The sequence below is a fragment of the Nuphar pumila genome, chromosome 6, assembly GCF_984573655.1.
Source record: "Nuphar pumila chromosome 6, dmNupPumi1.hap1.1, whole genome shotgun sequence".
NCBI classification, from domain to species: domain Eukaryota; kingdom Viridiplantae; phylum Streptophyta; class Magnoliopsida; order Nymphaeales; family Nymphaeaceae; genus Nuphar; species Nuphar pumila.
This window is the reverse complement of record NC_143254.1, coordinates 18,099,602-18,118,328: the sequence shown is the minus strand read 5'-3', so window position 1 is coordinate 18,118,328 and position 18,727 is coordinate 18,099,602. Positions and strand designations below refer to the sequence as shown.

General features: G+C 43.3%; 1 protein-coding gene across 1 annotated transcript; it reads right to left on the bottom strand.

The window, feature by feature from the left end:
• Positions 1–16,797: 16,797 nt before the first annotated feature.
• On the bottom strand, positions 16,798–18,483 carry LOC149834170 (protein PIN-LIKES 2-like). Its single transcript, XM_090011266.1, has one exon. The coding sequence runs from the start codon at positions 18,375–18,377 to the stop codon at positions 17,001–17,003; it is 1,377 nt and encodes a 458-aa protein (XP_089867392.1). The 5' UTR covers positions 18,378–18,483; the 3' UTR covers positions 16,798–17,000.
• Positions 18,484–18,727: the final 244 nt, after the last annotated feature.

Genomic DNA, 18,727 nt, shown 5'->3' with positions numbered 1-18,727 from the left:
CATACTATTCAGCATTTACAAAAGCAAACATTGGCATTATCTTCAGTAAGCATCCTTTTGTCTTTAATTTTAACGAACATCATGCTTTCATTGCATCTTTGTTTCGAACAAGTTATCTGACATTTTCGACTGCAAAGGATGGCCACTAACCTAGACGAGTAGACGTTGCCACTTCTTTACACTTTGCCGAACACACCCAACCACCAAATAATACTCACCCAGGGCATTAATATGATAATAGGCTCTGATGGCGAGTTTGGAAAAGAATACACGTCCTTTAAGTTTAGGAGTTTGTTTTTGTATTCTTATCCTTGTTAATTACCAAATGTTATTTTTGGTAAGTTCTTTTTACCTGATTTGTTGCTATCCTGGAAGATCGAGATAGCAGTATTTATTTTTGGTGATTGTAACTAGAATGCAACCGAATATGAGGAATGAGGAGTATCAAATCTTTTCCTCCGTGGATGTAGGCAATTGCCGAACCACGTAATCTCATGTTCCTTCTCATTGTTGTGTGTATGTTATCGTATGATCTCCCTATCGTTTCTCAACATGGTTTTGGAGCACATTTTTTCGATCCTCTATAGTGGTTGATTGAATTTTCCGGTGGAGTACACATTCTTCTTCCTGTCTGCTTCAGCCTATCCTCAAGGTATTTTTCAGTTTTATGGTGTTGATATGGATGTCTCTTCTCAAAGTTCCTTGAATGAAAAAATGGTGTGTAACACTCCGATCTGGAACCTCAAGAGTTCAAGTTCGGTTGGTATTACTTCCCAGAGGGAAGAGTGCAAAGCTTACACAGAGAAAACGTGGTTAAAAAAAACTTTTTATTTCCATAATCAACTTTTTATTACAATGTTCATCATTCATAACAGAAAAGCACAATTACAATTTATTCAATGACAAGGAAAAGAAATTATATCAACTGCTCTGCTGAAACTGCTCACACCCTGACTGATACTAATACCTGGAACCTACAATTGTAATTAAACAAAAATGGGGGTGAGTCTACAACCCAGTAAGAAATAATCATAAGTAAATAAACAATAATTTACAACTGTAGTGGGCTCTAAGCCCCTAGTCTTATTTTAATTCTCGATACACCACACATGTTTGTATATTTTAATTTCCTCCATTATCATTCTCAAATACTCGCTCTCTCTCAACTATCACTAGGCTGGCTATACCGGTAATAGCCATCTATGGGCGTAGCAACCCTGTAGAACACCCCAATTCTACATGTTGGCCAAACAATGAACCATACACTCTCAGTGGTCCCTGGACCACCAGGCACTGCAGTGAACCACCACGGGGACCCCACCGGTAGCTAGCCGGGAGGTCAAACTCTCAATCTCGGCATAGTTCATGTTCTATCCTAACCATGATGGTTATCAACCATCTAGGGTCCTCCAGAGTCCCAAACCAGTGTGAGTGAAATCCTAAGTCATAACTAAGTTCACACATTGAACAATTTTCTCAAATTCAAAGTTCACTCGTTCCCTCACGAGTGGTGTCATAACTAATCACAACAATCTCATTCTTAATTTCATGGAGACGTTAGGACTCACACCGCTCTCAATTAGCACGCAATGATGTCTCCTCCATAATCCGCGGAAAGGGGGGGGAGGTTATCCTCAGCCCCTCACCCTGCGTGAGGGTTATAAAAACCCTCACGCAGGTCCTCCTTTCTGCACCCTGCATCGAGAGAAATCAAGAGAGAGAGAGAGAGACTCTTACCGGCGACGGCGGCGACGGCAGCGAGGTAAGTCCACCTTCCCCCATCTTCTTCTTTGTTTTTCTCTTTTGATCCGAGCTCAGGGGGGGCCGACAGCCATTGCTGCCGGCGAGTTGCGGGTAATAAAAAAAAATATGGAAACAGAGAGTGGGAGAGAGAGAGAGAGAGAGAGAGGAGAGAGGGGATCGGCCAGTCGGCCGACGCAGGCGGCCGATCTCCCTGCGTTGGGGGCAGCCAGCACTGGCCACCGACCGATGCCTCCTGGGTACAGTGGAGAGGGTCGGCAGGTGGCCACCCCCTCCCTGTAAACGAAAGGGGCTTTGCCCCTTTCGGTCCTTTTTAGCAGACCGGGTCGGTCTGGGGTGACCCAGACCGAATCGGGTCGGTCTGGGTCGCGCCCAGACCGAGTTCTCAAAAAAAAAAAAGAGGCTGGTTCGGCCTGGGTGCGACCCAGACCGAACCGGGTCGATCCGGGTCGCACCCAGACCGATCCAGGTCACGTGATTTTGGTGAACCGGTTCGGATCGAACCGGTTCAAGCCAAACCGGGTTGGTTAATTCTGGTTCGGGTCTGAACCGATCCAGTTGAACCAAGGTCCGAACCGAACTAGTCAGGTCTGAATCTGGGTTTTTCAGTCCGAACCCAGTTCAATCTGAACCCGTCTTAGATCCAGATTGATCGGGTCCAGATCCGACTGGATCAATATCGGATCTAGACCCAGTCAGACAGGTCTGGACTCAGTTAGATTATCCTGGATCCAGTCAGGAGATATGAATCCAATCATACTATCCAAGATCCAGTCAAGCAGGTCCAAATCCAGTCAATCTATCCTGGATCCAGTCAGACTATTCTGGATCCAGTCAGAATAGAATAGATCCGGTGCAGATCCAATCAGACTATTCTGGATCCAGTCAAACAGTTTTTGGATCCAGTTATGCAACGGATCTGAATCCAAACAGACAGGGTTTGAATCCAGATCGAATTTGGATCAGAAAATAGTCTTGGATTGCCCGAAATCCGAAATGTACCAAGATATCCATTTGGATACTTGAGATCCATTTCAGTAAAATGGACATATCTTCGCACTCTGAACTCAGAATTGGGTGAGGTTTGGTGTGTTGGATTTGTATTAAAATGGGGAATCCATTGGTTTATGAAATTCAGTCAAACTAATAATGCATAAACCGTGGTTTCTTGAATAAGATTTGGGAAGGGTATTTTGGTAAATTGGTAAGGAGTTTGTGAACTGATTCAAGTATATTGCTTTAATGACCAAATCCTATTGTTAGAGCTTCGTGAGGCTCGATTTCGGAGAGAGTATGTTGTTCGCACTTGAAGTAAAGGATATTATAAGTAACTTTAGATGTGAATAAACTTGTTTCACGCTGTTTTGTAATCGTAGTGCATTAGAGGTTATGTGATTAGCATGATAGTTTTGAGTGAGACCATGACATGCATAGATTTCATGCTTGACAATATATCTGGGGTTCAACTTTCCTCTTCGACCAAAACACATTACTCCCTTAAACGGAGATATCTTTAAAAACATGTGATCACCTTGCTCAAATTCCAACTCACGACATCTTTTATCCGCATAACTCTTTTGTCGACTTTGTGCTGTGAGAAGACGCTCTCGAATGAATCTCACTTGGTCTGTCATTCGCTGAACCATCTCGGGCCCTAACAAACTCCTTTCTCCGACCTCATCCCAACACAAGGGAGTTCGACATCGTCGACCATACAATGCCTCAAATGGAGCCATGTCTATACTTGTTTGAAAGTTGTTGTTGTAGGCAAACTTCATTAATGACAAAATATCATTCCACGAGTCGCTATACTCCAAACTACATGCCCGAAGCATGTCCTCTAGGGTCTGAATGGTTCGCTCAGACTAATCATCCGACTAAGGGTGAAAAGTTGTACTCATTTTTAATTGTGTCCCCATAGCTTCTTGAAAACTTTGCCAAAATCGTGATGTGAACTTCGAGTCTCTATCTGAAACAATTGAATCTGGTACTCCATGAAGTCTCACAATTGAGCCAATTGGTCACACGAGTGAGTTGTCTTACAAACTAAAAAGTGGGTTGACTTAGTTAGCTTGTCGACAATCACCCACACTGAATACATCCCATTCTTTGTCTTTGGAAGCCCCGAAACGAAGTCCATTGATATATCCGCCCATTTCCACTCGAGTATGGGAAGTGGTTATAAAAGACCACCTGGTCTTTGGTGCTCAATCTTCACCTGCTGACATACTAGACATTTGCTAACAAACTCAGCAATGTCTCTCTTCATACCACTCCACCAAAACGTATCTTTCAGATCTTGGTACATTTTGGTGCTACCGGGATGGATGGCATATCTAGAATGATGTGCCTCTTCCAATACTTGATTTCTAAGTTGATCATCTTTGGGAATGCACTCTCTGACGATATCTAAGTTCTTGATCACCAATTTTGAATTCTGATTCTTTATTTTCTGAAATCTTCTTTCTTACTTGCATCAATTCTGGGTCTAAGGGTTGCTTTTCCTTAATTTGATCCCACAATTCTGACTTCAATGTGGTTTGCACGAATAATAATCGACCTGGTAAGCATTGAGCTTCTGCCTTCTGATGAGCCACCGAGGAAAATAACTCCCAATCTGCAAGTCTAGTTAGAGCTCTTGCCTTTCTGCTAAGAGCATCAGCGACTACATTCGCCTTACCCGGATGATATTTTAGCTCGAAATCATAATCTTTCAGAAATTCCAACCATCTCCTTTGCCTCAAGTTCAAATCTTTCTGAGAAAATAAATACTTAAGGCTTTGATGGTCGGTAAAGACCTCAAATTGCTCGTCATAGAGATAGTGTCTCCATATCTTAAGGGTAAAAACCACCGCTGCTAGCTCCAGATCATGCGTCGGATAGTTGACTTCATGAGTTTTGAGTTGACGAGATGCATAAGTTATCACTTTTTCGTGTTGCATCAGAACACAACCCAATCCTTTGTGAGAGACATCGCTATAAATAGTGAAACCTCCAGATCCAGAAGGTAAGACCAACACTGGAGCAGTGGTCAAACGCTTCTTTATCTTCTGAAAACTTTGCTCACATTTATCGTTCCACTCGAACTTTACATTTTTCTTTATGAGCTTTGTCATAGGAGCCGCCAACAAAGAAAATCCTTCCACGAATCTTCGATAGTACCCAGCTAATCCCAAAAAACTACGAATCTCTGTAGGATTCTTGGGTCTTGACCAATTGGTGACTGCTTCAATCTTTGCAGGGTCTACCATAATCCCGTCTTTAGAAACAATGTGTCCAAGAAAAGGCACTTGTTCTAACCAAAAAGCACACTTAGAGAATTTGGCATAGAACTGATGTTCTCTAAGTGTCTGCAGAACTATCCTCAGATGCTCTTCATGTTGCTTCTTCGAGGTAGAGTATATGAGGATATCATCGACAAATACCACGACGAACTTGTCCAAATAGGGCCTGAAGACTCTATTCATCATGTCCATGAAGGCAGTTGGTGCGTTAGTCAGACCAAAAGGCATGACCATAAATTCGTAATGGTCATATCTTGATCTGAATGTTGTCTTGGCCACATCTTCCTTCTTAATTCTCAGCTGATGATAACGTGATCTCAAATCTAACTTCGAGAAGCATGCCGCTCCTTGCAGTTGATGAAATAAATCATCAATTCTCGGCAAAGGGTATTTATTCTTTATGGTCACTGCATTCAATTGAGGATAGTCTATACACATATGTATTAATCCGTCATTCTTCTTCACGAACAAAATTGGAGCACCCCAAGGAGATACTGAAGGTCGAATAAATCCTTTCTCCAATAACTCCTGTATTTGCACCTTGAGTTCCTTGAGTTCCGCAGGTCCCATCCGATAGGGAGCCTTTGAAATGGGTGTTGTTCCCGAAACTAGATCGATTTGAAATTCAGTCTCCCAATCAGGAGGGAGACCTGGTAGATCTTTTGGAAAAAACATTATCATATTCATGGACTATGTCTATATCTGATATTGTGAGGTCTTCTTTCTCTTCGGTTTTCATGTAAGCCAAGAATCTCATGCATCCCTTCTCAATATATATATATATTGGCCTTTAAACAAGATATGATAGCCGGCTTATGTAACTTTCTAACACCTTGGTATGTGAAAGTTGAAGTATGGGGTATTTGCAAGCTAACACACTTTCTTCTACAATTGATAGTGGCATGATGGTCCGACAACCAATCCATGCCCAGAACAACATCTAGATCTTTGAAGTCGAGTTGCAACAAGTTCACCGACAACTCACGATCTTCGATTTTTATAACGCAATTAGGATACACAGTATCCACAATGGTGGATGCTCCTATAGGTGTCTCTATTAAATAAGAAACACTCAATCGCGAATGTGCCACTGACAACCGTTTCCCAAAAGCTGAAGAAGTGAAACTATGTGTGGCTCCTGAGTTGAATAACACACGAGCAAGAACACTAGAAATAAGAAGTGTACCTTCAACCACATCAGGGTTGGCAAGAGCTTCTTGAAGAGCAGTCGCATAGGCGCGACCTGCTACTGCTGGCTTCGGCTTTGGCGGAGCGTTGTTTCTTCGATCAAGTTATGGGCAATCATTGGCATAATGACCCATCTGCTGACAGTTGAAGCATTTCACATTCCTCAAGTCGCATTTACCCTCGTGCCTCTGGAGACCACATGTCTTACAAGCATTATCCGACTAGACCAGCTTCTGGAACCTTTGCCGCTTGGCTTGCTGATTGCCAGCATACTTGACTTGCTTACCCTGGTTCTGACCAGGGTTTTGTCCTCCGAAATGCCTCTTGTTGCCCCGCTGGAATCTTTCCTTAGAATAAAACTTCTTTCGAGGAGATTCTGCTATATTGCCACCATTGTGCTGGGTCTTCTCTTCCGTCTTGACTTTTTCTTTTGCTTGCGGTTTCTCAGTTGTCCGCATATCTCAAAACTCGTACCTGGAGGCATAGTCCACAAGTCAGCTGTATTTCTTTATTTGTTGTGGCCCAACCAACCTCAAAAATATCGGGCCTCAAACCCCTCTCGAACCTTTTGCACTTCTCTTTCTCGTTTGCCACCAAGGACTTGGCAAAACAGGAGAGAGAGTTGAAACGTGCGGTATATTGGGCGACTGTCATGTCTCCCTGCTTCAACTTCCTGAACTCTTCTTTTTCCACCCTTTGACACTTTAGAAAGAACTGCTTGTAAAATCTTCTCACGAAAGTGGACCAAGGCAAGTAAGTGTCCAGCTCTAAGGTGTCCCTGATAGATCTCCACCAATGCTCTGCATCGCTTGTTAGATTAGATACAGCTATCCAAACTCTCTGATCATCTGGACATTGGATGTCATTCAATGCCTTCTCGACTTGCATCAGTCAATTCTCTGCCACGACACCGTCAGGACTGTCATCGAAGAGCGGAGGCTGCATATTCTTGAACCTCTTTGCCCATGAGGTGATACCAGAAATCACCGTCTGTGGCTGACTTTGTTGGGCACGGGTCGTTTGTAGCAGTTCATATAAAATGCGGTTGGTAGTATACTCTGGCGGTATTCTCGTACTCTGACTCATTGGGGATCCAGGTGAGATCTCCATACTTTCTTCTCTACCTTCACGCGAAGTATATCTCTCCGGTGTGTGTGTTGCCGCGTGGCTCCCCTGTACTCGTGCCCCTTCCGTATTAGGGGATGTGAGGGTGCCCTTCGCGACGATCTGCCAAGGATTTCTCTTTCTCGCCTAGCTGCTACCGTGTCCTTGGAAAGATAAGAAGTTCCTCTGTGAGTGACCATTTGTACTGCAGTAAAATTATCACTTAACATCACATGTTTCATTGGATTCTCACAAGACTTTTTCACATCTCACGCAATATAAATAAAATTATTCACTTTATTGCATTCAAAAAGTCTCATACATGAGAAACATTATAAGCAATAAAAAGAAAGAACAATGCAATTAAAATAATGCTACTCTACTAATCAAACTAGCTAATCCTAATCATTCTTCGATCCATTCAAAGCAGGGCTTGTTCCTTGTATTTCCTTGAGTCTCAGGAGGAGCGTTCAGGTCGTACTGGGGCGAAGCAGGAGTGTACGTTGGTGAGGAAGATGTATGGGTAGGTGTGGCAGGAGTGTATGTACGTGATGCTGGATCATCACTCGGGTCTTCATCCTCGCCTTCCTCTTCTGAGTTTCTCGAAATTTCTTGCCCCTGCTCAAACCCTGTGTCACCTTGGTTGGCTCCCGCTGCCTGCCGAGCTGCTTCGGCTGCCTGAAATGCAGCTCTTCGAGCTTCTTCAGGCAGAAACTCGTGGAATGGAGGTGAAACCCTCTGGTTTCCCCCACTCATGGCAGCCACATAACTAGCTCGGGACATATGTCATCCCCATGCTCTGGCCATACGAGACCCTCCCTGAAGCACAAAGTTTATGTTCGGAGCTGCTCTCCTCCCGATTCCTCCTCGAGCCGCCATCCGATTTCCTCCCATCCGCCCGCGTGCCGACCTTGCTCTCTGACAGTTGCATTGGCGATTCCTCCTTCCGTAAGGTGAAGAATGTCCCCCCTGGGTAGTGTAGGGAGAGTTCCGATGGTAAGAGTCACGATCTCCGAGTATGATGTAAATCGGAGGAGGCTGTGGCGTCAACTCTCAAACCACTTGAGTCATGCTCATGATGACTCCGGTAACCATCGCCATTGCAGCGAAAAATTCTTCTCTCCCGACCATGGGAGGCTCAGCTGAGTCTTGAGCCCGTGGGACTTCGTTGTTCCCTTGTTCGTTAGTCATTCCTAATTAAGCAATAATTTAATCACTAACGTGTATTATTCAAGCAGAGACTTACATCTTGTCATTGAGTCTTATTATGAATGATGAACTTCTTTTCTGTGTAAACCTGACTTTGATACCACTTTGTAACACCCCGATCTGGAACCTCAAGAGTTCGAGTTCGGTTGGTATTACTTTCTAGAGGGAAGAGTGCAAAGCTTACACAGAGAAACCGTGGTTAAAAAAAAAACTTTTTATTTTCATAATCAACTTTTTATTACAATGTTCATCATTCATAACAGAAAAGCACAATTACAATTTATTCAATGACAAGGAAAAGAAATTATACCAACTGCTCTGCTGAAACTGCTCACACTCTGAATGATACTAATACCTGAAACCTACAGTTGTAATTAAACAAAAATGGGGGTGAGTCTACAATCCAGTAAGAAATAATCATAAGTAAATAAACAATATTTTACAACTGTAGTGGGCTCTAAGCCCCTAGTCTTATTTTAATTCTCGATACACCACACATGTTTGTATATTTTAATTTCCCCATTATCATTCTCAAATACTCGCTCTCTCTCAACTATCACTAGGCTGGTTATACCGGTAATAGCCATCTATGGGCGTAGCAATCCTGTAGAACACCCTAATTCTACATGTTGGCCAAATAATGAACCATACACTCCCAGTGGTCTCCGGACCATCAGGCACTGCAGTGAACCACCACGGGGACCCCACCGGTAGCTAGCCGGGAGGTCAAGCTCTCAATCTCGGCATAGTTCATGCTATATCCTAACCATGATGGTTATCAACCATCTAGGGTCCTCCAGAGTCCCAAACCAGTATGAGTGAAATTCTAAGTCATAACTAAGTTTACACATTGAACAATTTTCTCAAATTTAAAGTTCACTTGTTCCCTCACGAGTGGTGTCATGACTAATCACAACAATCTCATTTTTAATCTCGTGACGACGTTAGGACTCACACCGCTCTCAATTAGCACGCAATGATGTAGTGACTCTACATCATTAAATCACCGGCGGCCCACTCTCCATGGTGGCTGCACTCTGGCCGCGAACCAGGTAGCCCTTGCCACAGGTCGCCACTTCCAGGATTTAAGGGGTACCGCATGCTGAACTCTACACATCCATTCATACTACATGAATGAACTAAATGAGACTCTAATCTAAACTTAATTTCATCTCAATGCATGATATTAATAATCAATTAGACATGAAATCTTAAACGCAATTGCCTTCTATCATGCATGACATATTAAAACTAACACGCATATCACAATAAACATGTATTTAAATTAACTCAAAATGTCAAGCATGGAATTTATGCATGTCATGGTCTCACTCAAAACTATCATGCTAATCACATAACCTCTAATGCACTACGATTACAAAATAGCGTGAAACAGGTTTATTCACATCTAAAGTTACTTATAATATCCCTTACTTCAAGTGCGAACAACGTACTCTCTTCGAAATCGAGCCTCACGAAGCTCTAACAATAGGATCTGGTCATTAAAGCAATATACTTGAATCAGTTCACAAACCCTTTATCAAATTACCAAAATACCCTTCCCAAATCTTATTCAAGAAACCACGGTTTCTGCATTATTAGTTTGACTGAATTTCATAGACCAATGAATTCCCCTCTTCAATACAAATCCAACGCACCAAACCTCACCCGATTCTGAGTTCGGAGTGCGACGATATGTCCATTTTACTGAAATGGATCTCAAGTATCCAAATGGATATCTTGGTACATTTCGGATGTCGGGAAATCCGAGACTATTTTCTGATCCAAATTCAATCTGGATCCAAACCCTGTCTGTTTGGATTCAGATCCGTTGCATAACTGGATCCAAAAACTGTTTGACTGGATCCAGAATAGTCTGATTGGATCCGCATCAGATCTATTCTATTCTGACTGGATCCAGAATAGTCTGACTGGATCCATGACAGATTGACTGGATCTGGACCTGCTTGACTGGATCTTGGACAGTATGATTGGATCCATATCTCCTGACTGGATCCAGGATAATCTAACTAGGTCCAGACCTGTCTGACTGGGTCTAGATCCGATATTAATCCAGTCGGATCTGGACCCGATCAATCTGGATCTAAGACGGGTTCAGATTGAACTGGGTCCGAACTGAAAACCCAGATCCAGACCTAACTGGTTTGCTTCGGACCTTGGTTCAACCGGATTGGTTCAGACCCGATTCGGTCTGAACCGGTTCGACCCGAACCAGAATTAACCAATCCGATTTGGCTTGAACCGGTTCGACCCGAACCAGTTTGGCTTGAACCGGTTCGATCCGAACCGGTTCACCAAAATCACGTGATCCGGATCGGTCTGGGTGCGACCCGGTTCGGTCTGGGTCGCACCCAGGCCGAACCGGCCTCTTTTTTTTTTAGAACTCGGTCTGGGCGCGACCCAGACCGCTGAGCTCGGTCTGGGTCACCCCAGACCGACCCGGTCTACTAAAAAGGACCAAAAGTGGCAAAGGCCCTTTCGTTTACAGGGAGGGGGCGGCCACCTGCCGACCCTCTCCAATGTACCCAGGAGGCATCGGTCGGTGGCCAGTGTCGGCCGCCCCCAACGCAAGGAGATCGGCCGCCGGCGTCGGCCGGCTGGCCGATCCCCTCTCTCTCTCTCTCTCTCTCTCTCTCTCTCTCTCTCCGTTTCCATATTTTTTTTTATTACCTGCAACTCGCCGGCAGCAATGGCTGCCGCCCCCCCCCCTGAGCTCGGATCAAAAGAGAAGAACGAAGAAGAAGATGAGGGAAGGTGGGCTTACCTCGCTGTCGTTGCCGCCGTCGCCGGTAAGAGCCTCTCTCTCTCTCTCTTGATTTCTCTCGATGCAGGGTGCAGAAAGGAGGACCTGCATGAGGGTTTTTATAACCCTCACGCAGGGTGAGGGGCTGAGGATAACCTCCCCCCCCCCCCCCCCCCCTTTCCGCGGATTAAACCTCACCCCCTCTCGTTACACAGTTTCCCCTTTGGGGAAACCTTTTTTTTTTGTTTTTTAAGTTTATCCCCTCCAGCGACTTCGCCGGAGGGGGTTTTACATGGTGGTTCAAGAACAAAATCACACCCTTAAGATTACCATAGTTCTATTAAATAGAACAAATTATCTCAGTTGGTCTAAGGCAGCCAGTTAGTTTCTTAGTGGCAAAGGGAAGCGCAGATATGTAATAGGGAAAATCTCTCGTCCAGAACCGAATGACGTCAGCTATGATGAATGAGAGTCCGCAAACCACTTGGTGATGTCTTGGCTTCTTAATTCTATGGATCCAAGTATCGTTGAGGTTTTTTTGTTTCTAGAAACCGCCCAAGAAATATGGGAAAGCATTCGCGATGATTATGGAGCACAAAATAATCTTGCTCAAATTTATCAAATTCAACAAAAAAATTCTCTCTACAACCAGTAAGAAAAACCCTTTCATTTTTATCTGGGTACCCTTAGAGGTCTATGGGACGAGCTTGCTCAGTATCGTCCTGTCACTGCTGATCCTGAAATCATTAAAAAGCGTATAGAAGAGGATAAATTTTTTAAAATATTGGCGGGTCTTAGACCCGAGTTTGAATCCCTTAGAAGTCAGATCCTCATATCAACACTATTACCTACCTTCAATAATGTGTGTTCAATCATTCAACGTGAAGAGACTAGACGAAAGGTAATGAATCTCACCTCATAATCCACTTAATCTGCGATTGAGAAAATGACGTTCAAGGCTGATCACTCTCCTACCGCCATTGTCGTCATTGATCAAAAAGACTTTTCAAAAAGGCCAAAATTACGTTGCAGCTATTGTAAGAAGGCTCTCTATACTAAGGATAGATATTGGGAACTTCATGGCAGACCATCTAAAGCCAAGCCTACTGGTTTTGCTAATCAAAAGGACTCCTATGCGGCAAACTTGGTCTCTATTGCCGACCTTACAAATGCATTGCTTAATAAATCTTATCTTGTTGTTCGTGAACCAGTTAGCCTATCTCATGAAGATACGACAGGCACGATCCTCTATTTTTCTTTCAAGACTTTACCTGAAAAATGGATTGTTGACACTGGAACTTCCAATCACATGACCGGGCAAGCATCTCAGCTACATGACATTCAGTACTCGAAAGGAAAATATGTATGTATTGCCGATAGGAGCAAGGTCCCTGTAAAGGGAATCGGTACAACTCATTTTTTTGATGAAAATGTTGCTTTAAAGGTTCTTTATATTCCAAGTTTTCCTGCTAGTTTATTATCGGTTAGTCGCATTACCAAGAGTCATGACTATTTAGCGATTTTCTCAGCTGACAATGTGGTTTTTTAGGATCAAAGGACACAAACAATGATTGGTAAAGGGCACCCGAGTGATGGTCTATATTTTTTGGATGATAGTACTAAAGCTCTGGTTGCCCACAACCCCAAAGAGTTAAAAGCATGTAGTGGCACACAAGATTAGGCCATCCTTTACAAAGAGTTCAAAACAATATATTACCGCATTTACCTTATGTTTTGAGTGCTTGTGATGCTTGCAAATATGCCAAAATAATAGACTATCCTTTTATCACTAATATTAGATCTGAATTCATGTTTTAGTTGATACATTCAGATGTCTAGGGACCCATTCTAGTGACATCACATTTGAGATATAACTATTTTGTTACTTTTATTGATGATCACTCACGAGCTATGTCACACGGACTCGGCTAGGGAGGTGCCGCACCCGAGTCGACACGCCCTGACACGGTTGCGAACACGGGTGCGCTTCAGACTCGGCCCGGACTCGGACAACACCGAGTCAGACTCGGTCAACGAGTCGAGGCCGAGTCTGTCCATATTTTGGACTCGGTCAACTTTGACAGAGTCCAAAAATGTCCATTTTTAAGACAAAAAACAAAAAAAATCATTTTTATATATCTTTTTTTTTTAATATATAACCAGACTGTGCAATGCAGTTGCACAGTCACTGCACACAGTCTGTGACTGTGCACAGTCTGTGTGACTATGCACAGTCACAGACTGCATTGCACAGTCACAGACTGCATTGCACAGACTGTATTGCACAGTCTGTGCAACTATTAACGTATAAAGTTTAAACATTTGAATAATTGAATGTCAAAACTGAACAGATGTGAATGCTATAGTAAAGGGGTCATTTCAAAAATTAGACCAGTACAGATTATGGACCATTTCACAAGGTCATAGTTTAAAGTTTTTTTTCCTTTAACCATGGCCCATAGATGTGTTTACCTTAATTTTAATTGTTTACTAGAATTATTGTTATATATAGCCGAGTCCTCGTGTCCAAAATTTTTGAAATTGCGCCGCACCCGCACCCATGTGACATAGCTCACGAGCAACTTGGATTTATTTTCTTAAAAATAAAAGCGAAGTTTCAAGAGTTTTTCTAGAATTTTATCAATTGGTCTTCACGCAGTTTGATAAGAAAATCAAAGTCTTACGGTCCGATAATGGGCGCAAGTTTGTTAATGCCACCATGGGAGACTTTTTGACTAAACATGGGATTTTACCTCAAAATTCTTGTGTTGGGACTCCACAACAAAATGGAGTCGTAAAGCGAAAAAATCGACAGTTGCTTAATGTTGCAAGAGCAATTATGTTTGAAAAAAACATCCCCAAAGAATGCCGGTTTGAGGCCATTGGGACTGCCTACTACATTTCCAATCGGTTCTCTGGTTCCTCCATTGAGGGGCGTGTGCTTTTAGAAACAGTCTATGATAAACCCATCTCCATTTCTCACTTGCAAGTGTTTGGATGTAAGGTATTTGTTCATATCCAAGCCAAAAGTAGAGATAAACTCAAACCCAGATTAGTAAAATGTGTTTTTTTGGGTTACTCTACTGTTAAAAAGGGCTAGAGATGTTTTGATCCTCAACATAACATATTTTATATCTCAAGAAATGTACACTTCTTTGAACATGGATGTTTTTTTCATGAACCGGTTACATTCTTTGATGAGGTTCATCCGTAGGGGGAGACTGGAATGGGTATCCAATTGGTCCTTCCCAATGTTCAAAACTGTGATGGAATTTCTACTGTTGATCTTCAAAACCCACTTAATCCAACTTCAAACACTCAACTTGAGTCAAACCCAAACATTGTTGATGAACCGAACTTCAATGAAGTCATTATTGGCCCTACAGTTGCTCCCACTAGAAGATCTACTCGCATTTCCAAGTTACCTGAATGCCTGAATGATTTTTACAGATATTTGGCTTCATCCTCATCTACACATTTCACATCTCATCTCATCCAAGATTATTTCTCTCTCAAAGGCCTCTCATCGTCCTAAATATCCTATGCCCTAAATGTTTACTCTCATCATGAACCTAACTCTTTTCAAGAAGCCAACCTTGACCCAGTGGAGAAAAGCCATGGCAGAGGAAATCCAAGCTCTAAAAAAAATGAAACTGGGAAATTGTCTGACGACCTAAAGGAAAAAAACTTGTAGGATGTCGATGGATTTACAAGATTAAGTATAACAACAATGGCTCTATTGAAAGGAATAAAGCAAAATTGGTTGCGAAAGGCTACACACAAATAGAAAGAATTGATTATAATAAAATTTTTGCTCCTGGAGCTAAAATGAATTCCATAAGAATTCTATTATCGGTGACCGCGAATAAGAATTGAAAAATATTCCAATATGATGTAAAAATGCCTTTCTTCACGGAGATCTAGAGGAAGAAATATATATATGGAATTACCTCCAAGCTATCATGTTTAAAATCATGAAAGGGTTGCTTGCAAATTAAAAAAGGCTCTTTATGGACTAAAGCAGTCTCCATGAGCCTGGTTCACTAAGTTGAGTATGTCTCTCCTTTAAATGGGTTTTAAAAGAAGTTTTGCTGACCATTCTATATTTGTTTCTATTCAGGGATCCAAGACTGCTATTATTCTTGTATATGTCGATGACATAATCATGACAGAAAATGATGAAGTTTTGATCAAGCAAGTGAAAAAGAAACTTCATCACAAATTCGAGATCAAAGGCTTAGGAACCCTCATATACTTCATTGGTTTAAAAGGTTCCTACTCAAGCAAAGGAGTTTTTATCTGCCAAAGGAAGTATATCCTTGATCTTCTTAAAGATATAGGGATGCTTGGCGCCATGCCAATAGACACTCCTGCTGACTCTAGCAGCAAGCTAAGGAAGGATGATGGAAAACTGGTGGCGGATGTTGGTGAGTTCCAAAGGCTTGTTAGTCAACTTATTTACCTCACAGTTACTCGACCGGATATAACATATGTTGTTAACTTGATAAGTCAGTTCATGCATGAACCCAACAAACCACATCTTGATGCAGCTTACAGAAACCTCAAATACCTAAAAAAGTCGACAAGAAAGGGAATCTTGATGAAAAGAAATAATAATTTAAATATCGTTGGGTATACTGATGTTGATTGGGTTAGCGACCCAAATGACAGAAAATCCACATCCGGATATTGTGTATTTGTCGGGGGCAATCTGGTAACTTGGCAAAGTAAGAAAGAAAATGTTGTTGCTCGATTGAGTGTTGAAGTCGAATATCGCTCTATGGCTCTTGGAGCCTGTGAACTAATATGCATAAAGTCTGTTGTCAGATATGAGAATTAAAATTGATGAATTCATGGATTTGAGGTGTGATAATCAAGCCACCATTTATATTATATTGGAGCTAATCCAGTATTTCATGAACAAACAAAACATATTGAGCTCGATTGTCACTTTGTTCGTGAAAAAATTCAGTCTTTAGTCATTAAGACTCCTCATGTCAAAAGTCAATATCAACTGGCCAACATATTTACTAAAGCCTTAGGAAAATAAAAACATCTTGATCTCATAAGCAAGTTGGGGCAGATTGATATCGGACTACCAACTTGATGAGGAGATTGTTAGCGAGTTTGGATAATAATACACGTCTTTAGGAGTTTGTTTTTGTATTCTTATCCTTGTTCCTCACCAAATGTTATCTTTGGTAAGTTCTTTTTAATTGATTTGTTGTTATCCTAAGATGGAAATAGCAGTATTTAGTTTTTGTGATTGTAACTAGAATGCAACCTAATATGAGGAACGAGGAATATCAAATCTTTTCCTCCGTGGATGTAGGCAATTGCCAAACCATGTAATAATCTCTTGTTCCTTCTCATTGCTGTGTGTTATCGTGTGATCACCCCCACAGGCTCCAAAAGACTGCATCTTGTAAACCCATTTTCCATTGAACAAAAGAGAGAGAGCACTCCCCTTGCTAAAAAAAAAGACAATTTTTATAGGGCAGGAAGACAGTGGCATAACTAGGGCTTTAAACTTGCACATTAATTTACAAGATGGACTGAGCAATGCCTCATCAGTTGATCAACATAGAAAGGAAACGAAAAAACAGAACTTTTCTCATTTTTATGCTTTTTCTTCTTTTACTTGACATAAACACTTCAATGCAGAATGATCCAACTAGGGGGTTCAACTTTCAAACATAAGACAGCAATTTGAAGTAGACAACGATATAAACCGAAAGAGAGACCACAGCAAAGATATGCTGCCAAAACAGGAGTGCAGAAGCCTCTCTCACAGCATAGCCTCTCAAGCTGGCAATAGCACCTAGCAAAATGGCGCTCGGCGTCGTGTACTGCAGGAGGAGAACGAACATGTACATCTGATCTCCGGCCACCAACAGATTAAGCTTGTCGGCCAACGCCACCACCCCGATCCCCAGCAATGGCAGAATCAAGAGCCTCGCGACGATGATCCCCACCGTCGTCCTGATCCCGAGATGCGAATCATTAGGCCCCTCCGCGAGCATCCCTCCGAGAATCAGCAAGACCGAAGGAACCATCGCCCCGCCCAGAATCTCCAAGCTATCCGTAAAGAAGGATAGTGGAGCGTCTTCCCCAAACATGAATTCCTTCAAGTGGGGAACCATCCCCACCACAATTGCCAACAAGGAAGCAATCGTGGGCGGCTGAAGGATGTGCTGGATGGGCGTCTGCTCCGCGACGATTCTGCACCTCCTCACCACTCTGGGTTCCGCCAGGCACCGGATCGATTTGGGGCTGTTGCCGGCGCTGGCCTCGATCGAAGAAGGATCATCCCCCAATTTATTGGGATCGAGATCGGGGAAGCCCGTCTGCGAGATCCCTGAGAAGCTCTGGAAGACCCTGGCGATGAAGGGCGTCTTGGAGTGTTGCGTCTCCTTGTCCACCATCCCCGGCCACTCTGCCTCCACAAGCAGAGGCCTGCTCGCATCTGCGGCCGGCCCGTCGGCGGCTTCATCGTCGTCGCCGTCGTCGGGGACGAGCTCGTAGAACTCGAGAGGGGGTTCCATCATGTGGTAGACGAGAGTGTAGACAAGGATGACGGCGACCCACTGGGCGAAGGAGACGTAGGCGACGCCCTTGCGGTGGCAGTCGGGGCCGAAGGGGTGGTCGGAGCTGTGGCAGACGGAGCCGACGATGGCGATGGGGAGGTTGCCGGTGTTGCCGAAGCCTGTCATGATGACGGTGAAGCGGAGGAACTGAGGGGGCGGCCGGCAGACGAGGACGACCAAGTAGCCGAGGAGGCAGCCGGCGGCGGTGCTCAGGAGGACGTTGAGTGGGACGAACCACCAGCGAATGAAGTTGGTAGGGGTCATGGAGGTGCCCAGGTGGGTGAAGATGAGGCAGGGAAGGAACAGTGCAAATACCAGCTTGCTCAGCAGCCTGAGGGTCGACCGCGGAAGGATTCTCACCTTGGGGTGAGCGAGCACCAGACCTATCACAGACACACACAGCAGCTTCATCAATGGGATCATCCCACTCAGAACGTCCGCAATGCTGCACTCCATCCCCAACCCACCACCACCACCCATCGCTTGCTTGCTTGCTTGTTGCTTCGTTCCTTCGCACCTTCGCTCGTTTACAGAAATACCTCTCTCTCTCTCTCTCTCTCTCTCTCTGTTCCGATAAAATCGAATCATTGATGAAGAAGAGGACGAGGACGATCAAGAGAAGATGTTGAGAAATATTATTAAAATAAGGGAAATTTTCACCAAAACTTTGGCTCTAATTCATATGACCAGCAAACTTTTGGAGTTTTTCAATCAGGCACCAAAGGTTTAGCCCTGTTAATCAAATACCCCCGTTCCTAAACTGCCGTTACTAACTATTATTTTTTAAGTTACTATTTTGCCCTTGCAGCAATTGAACTGCAATTCGGAGC

Bases quoted from the DNA above. Each gene is read 5' to 3' on its own strand.
- LOC149834170 (XM_090011266.1), bottom strand. From the start codon at position 18,377: ATGGGTGGTGGTGGTGGGTTGGGGATGGAGTGCAGCATTGCGGACGTT.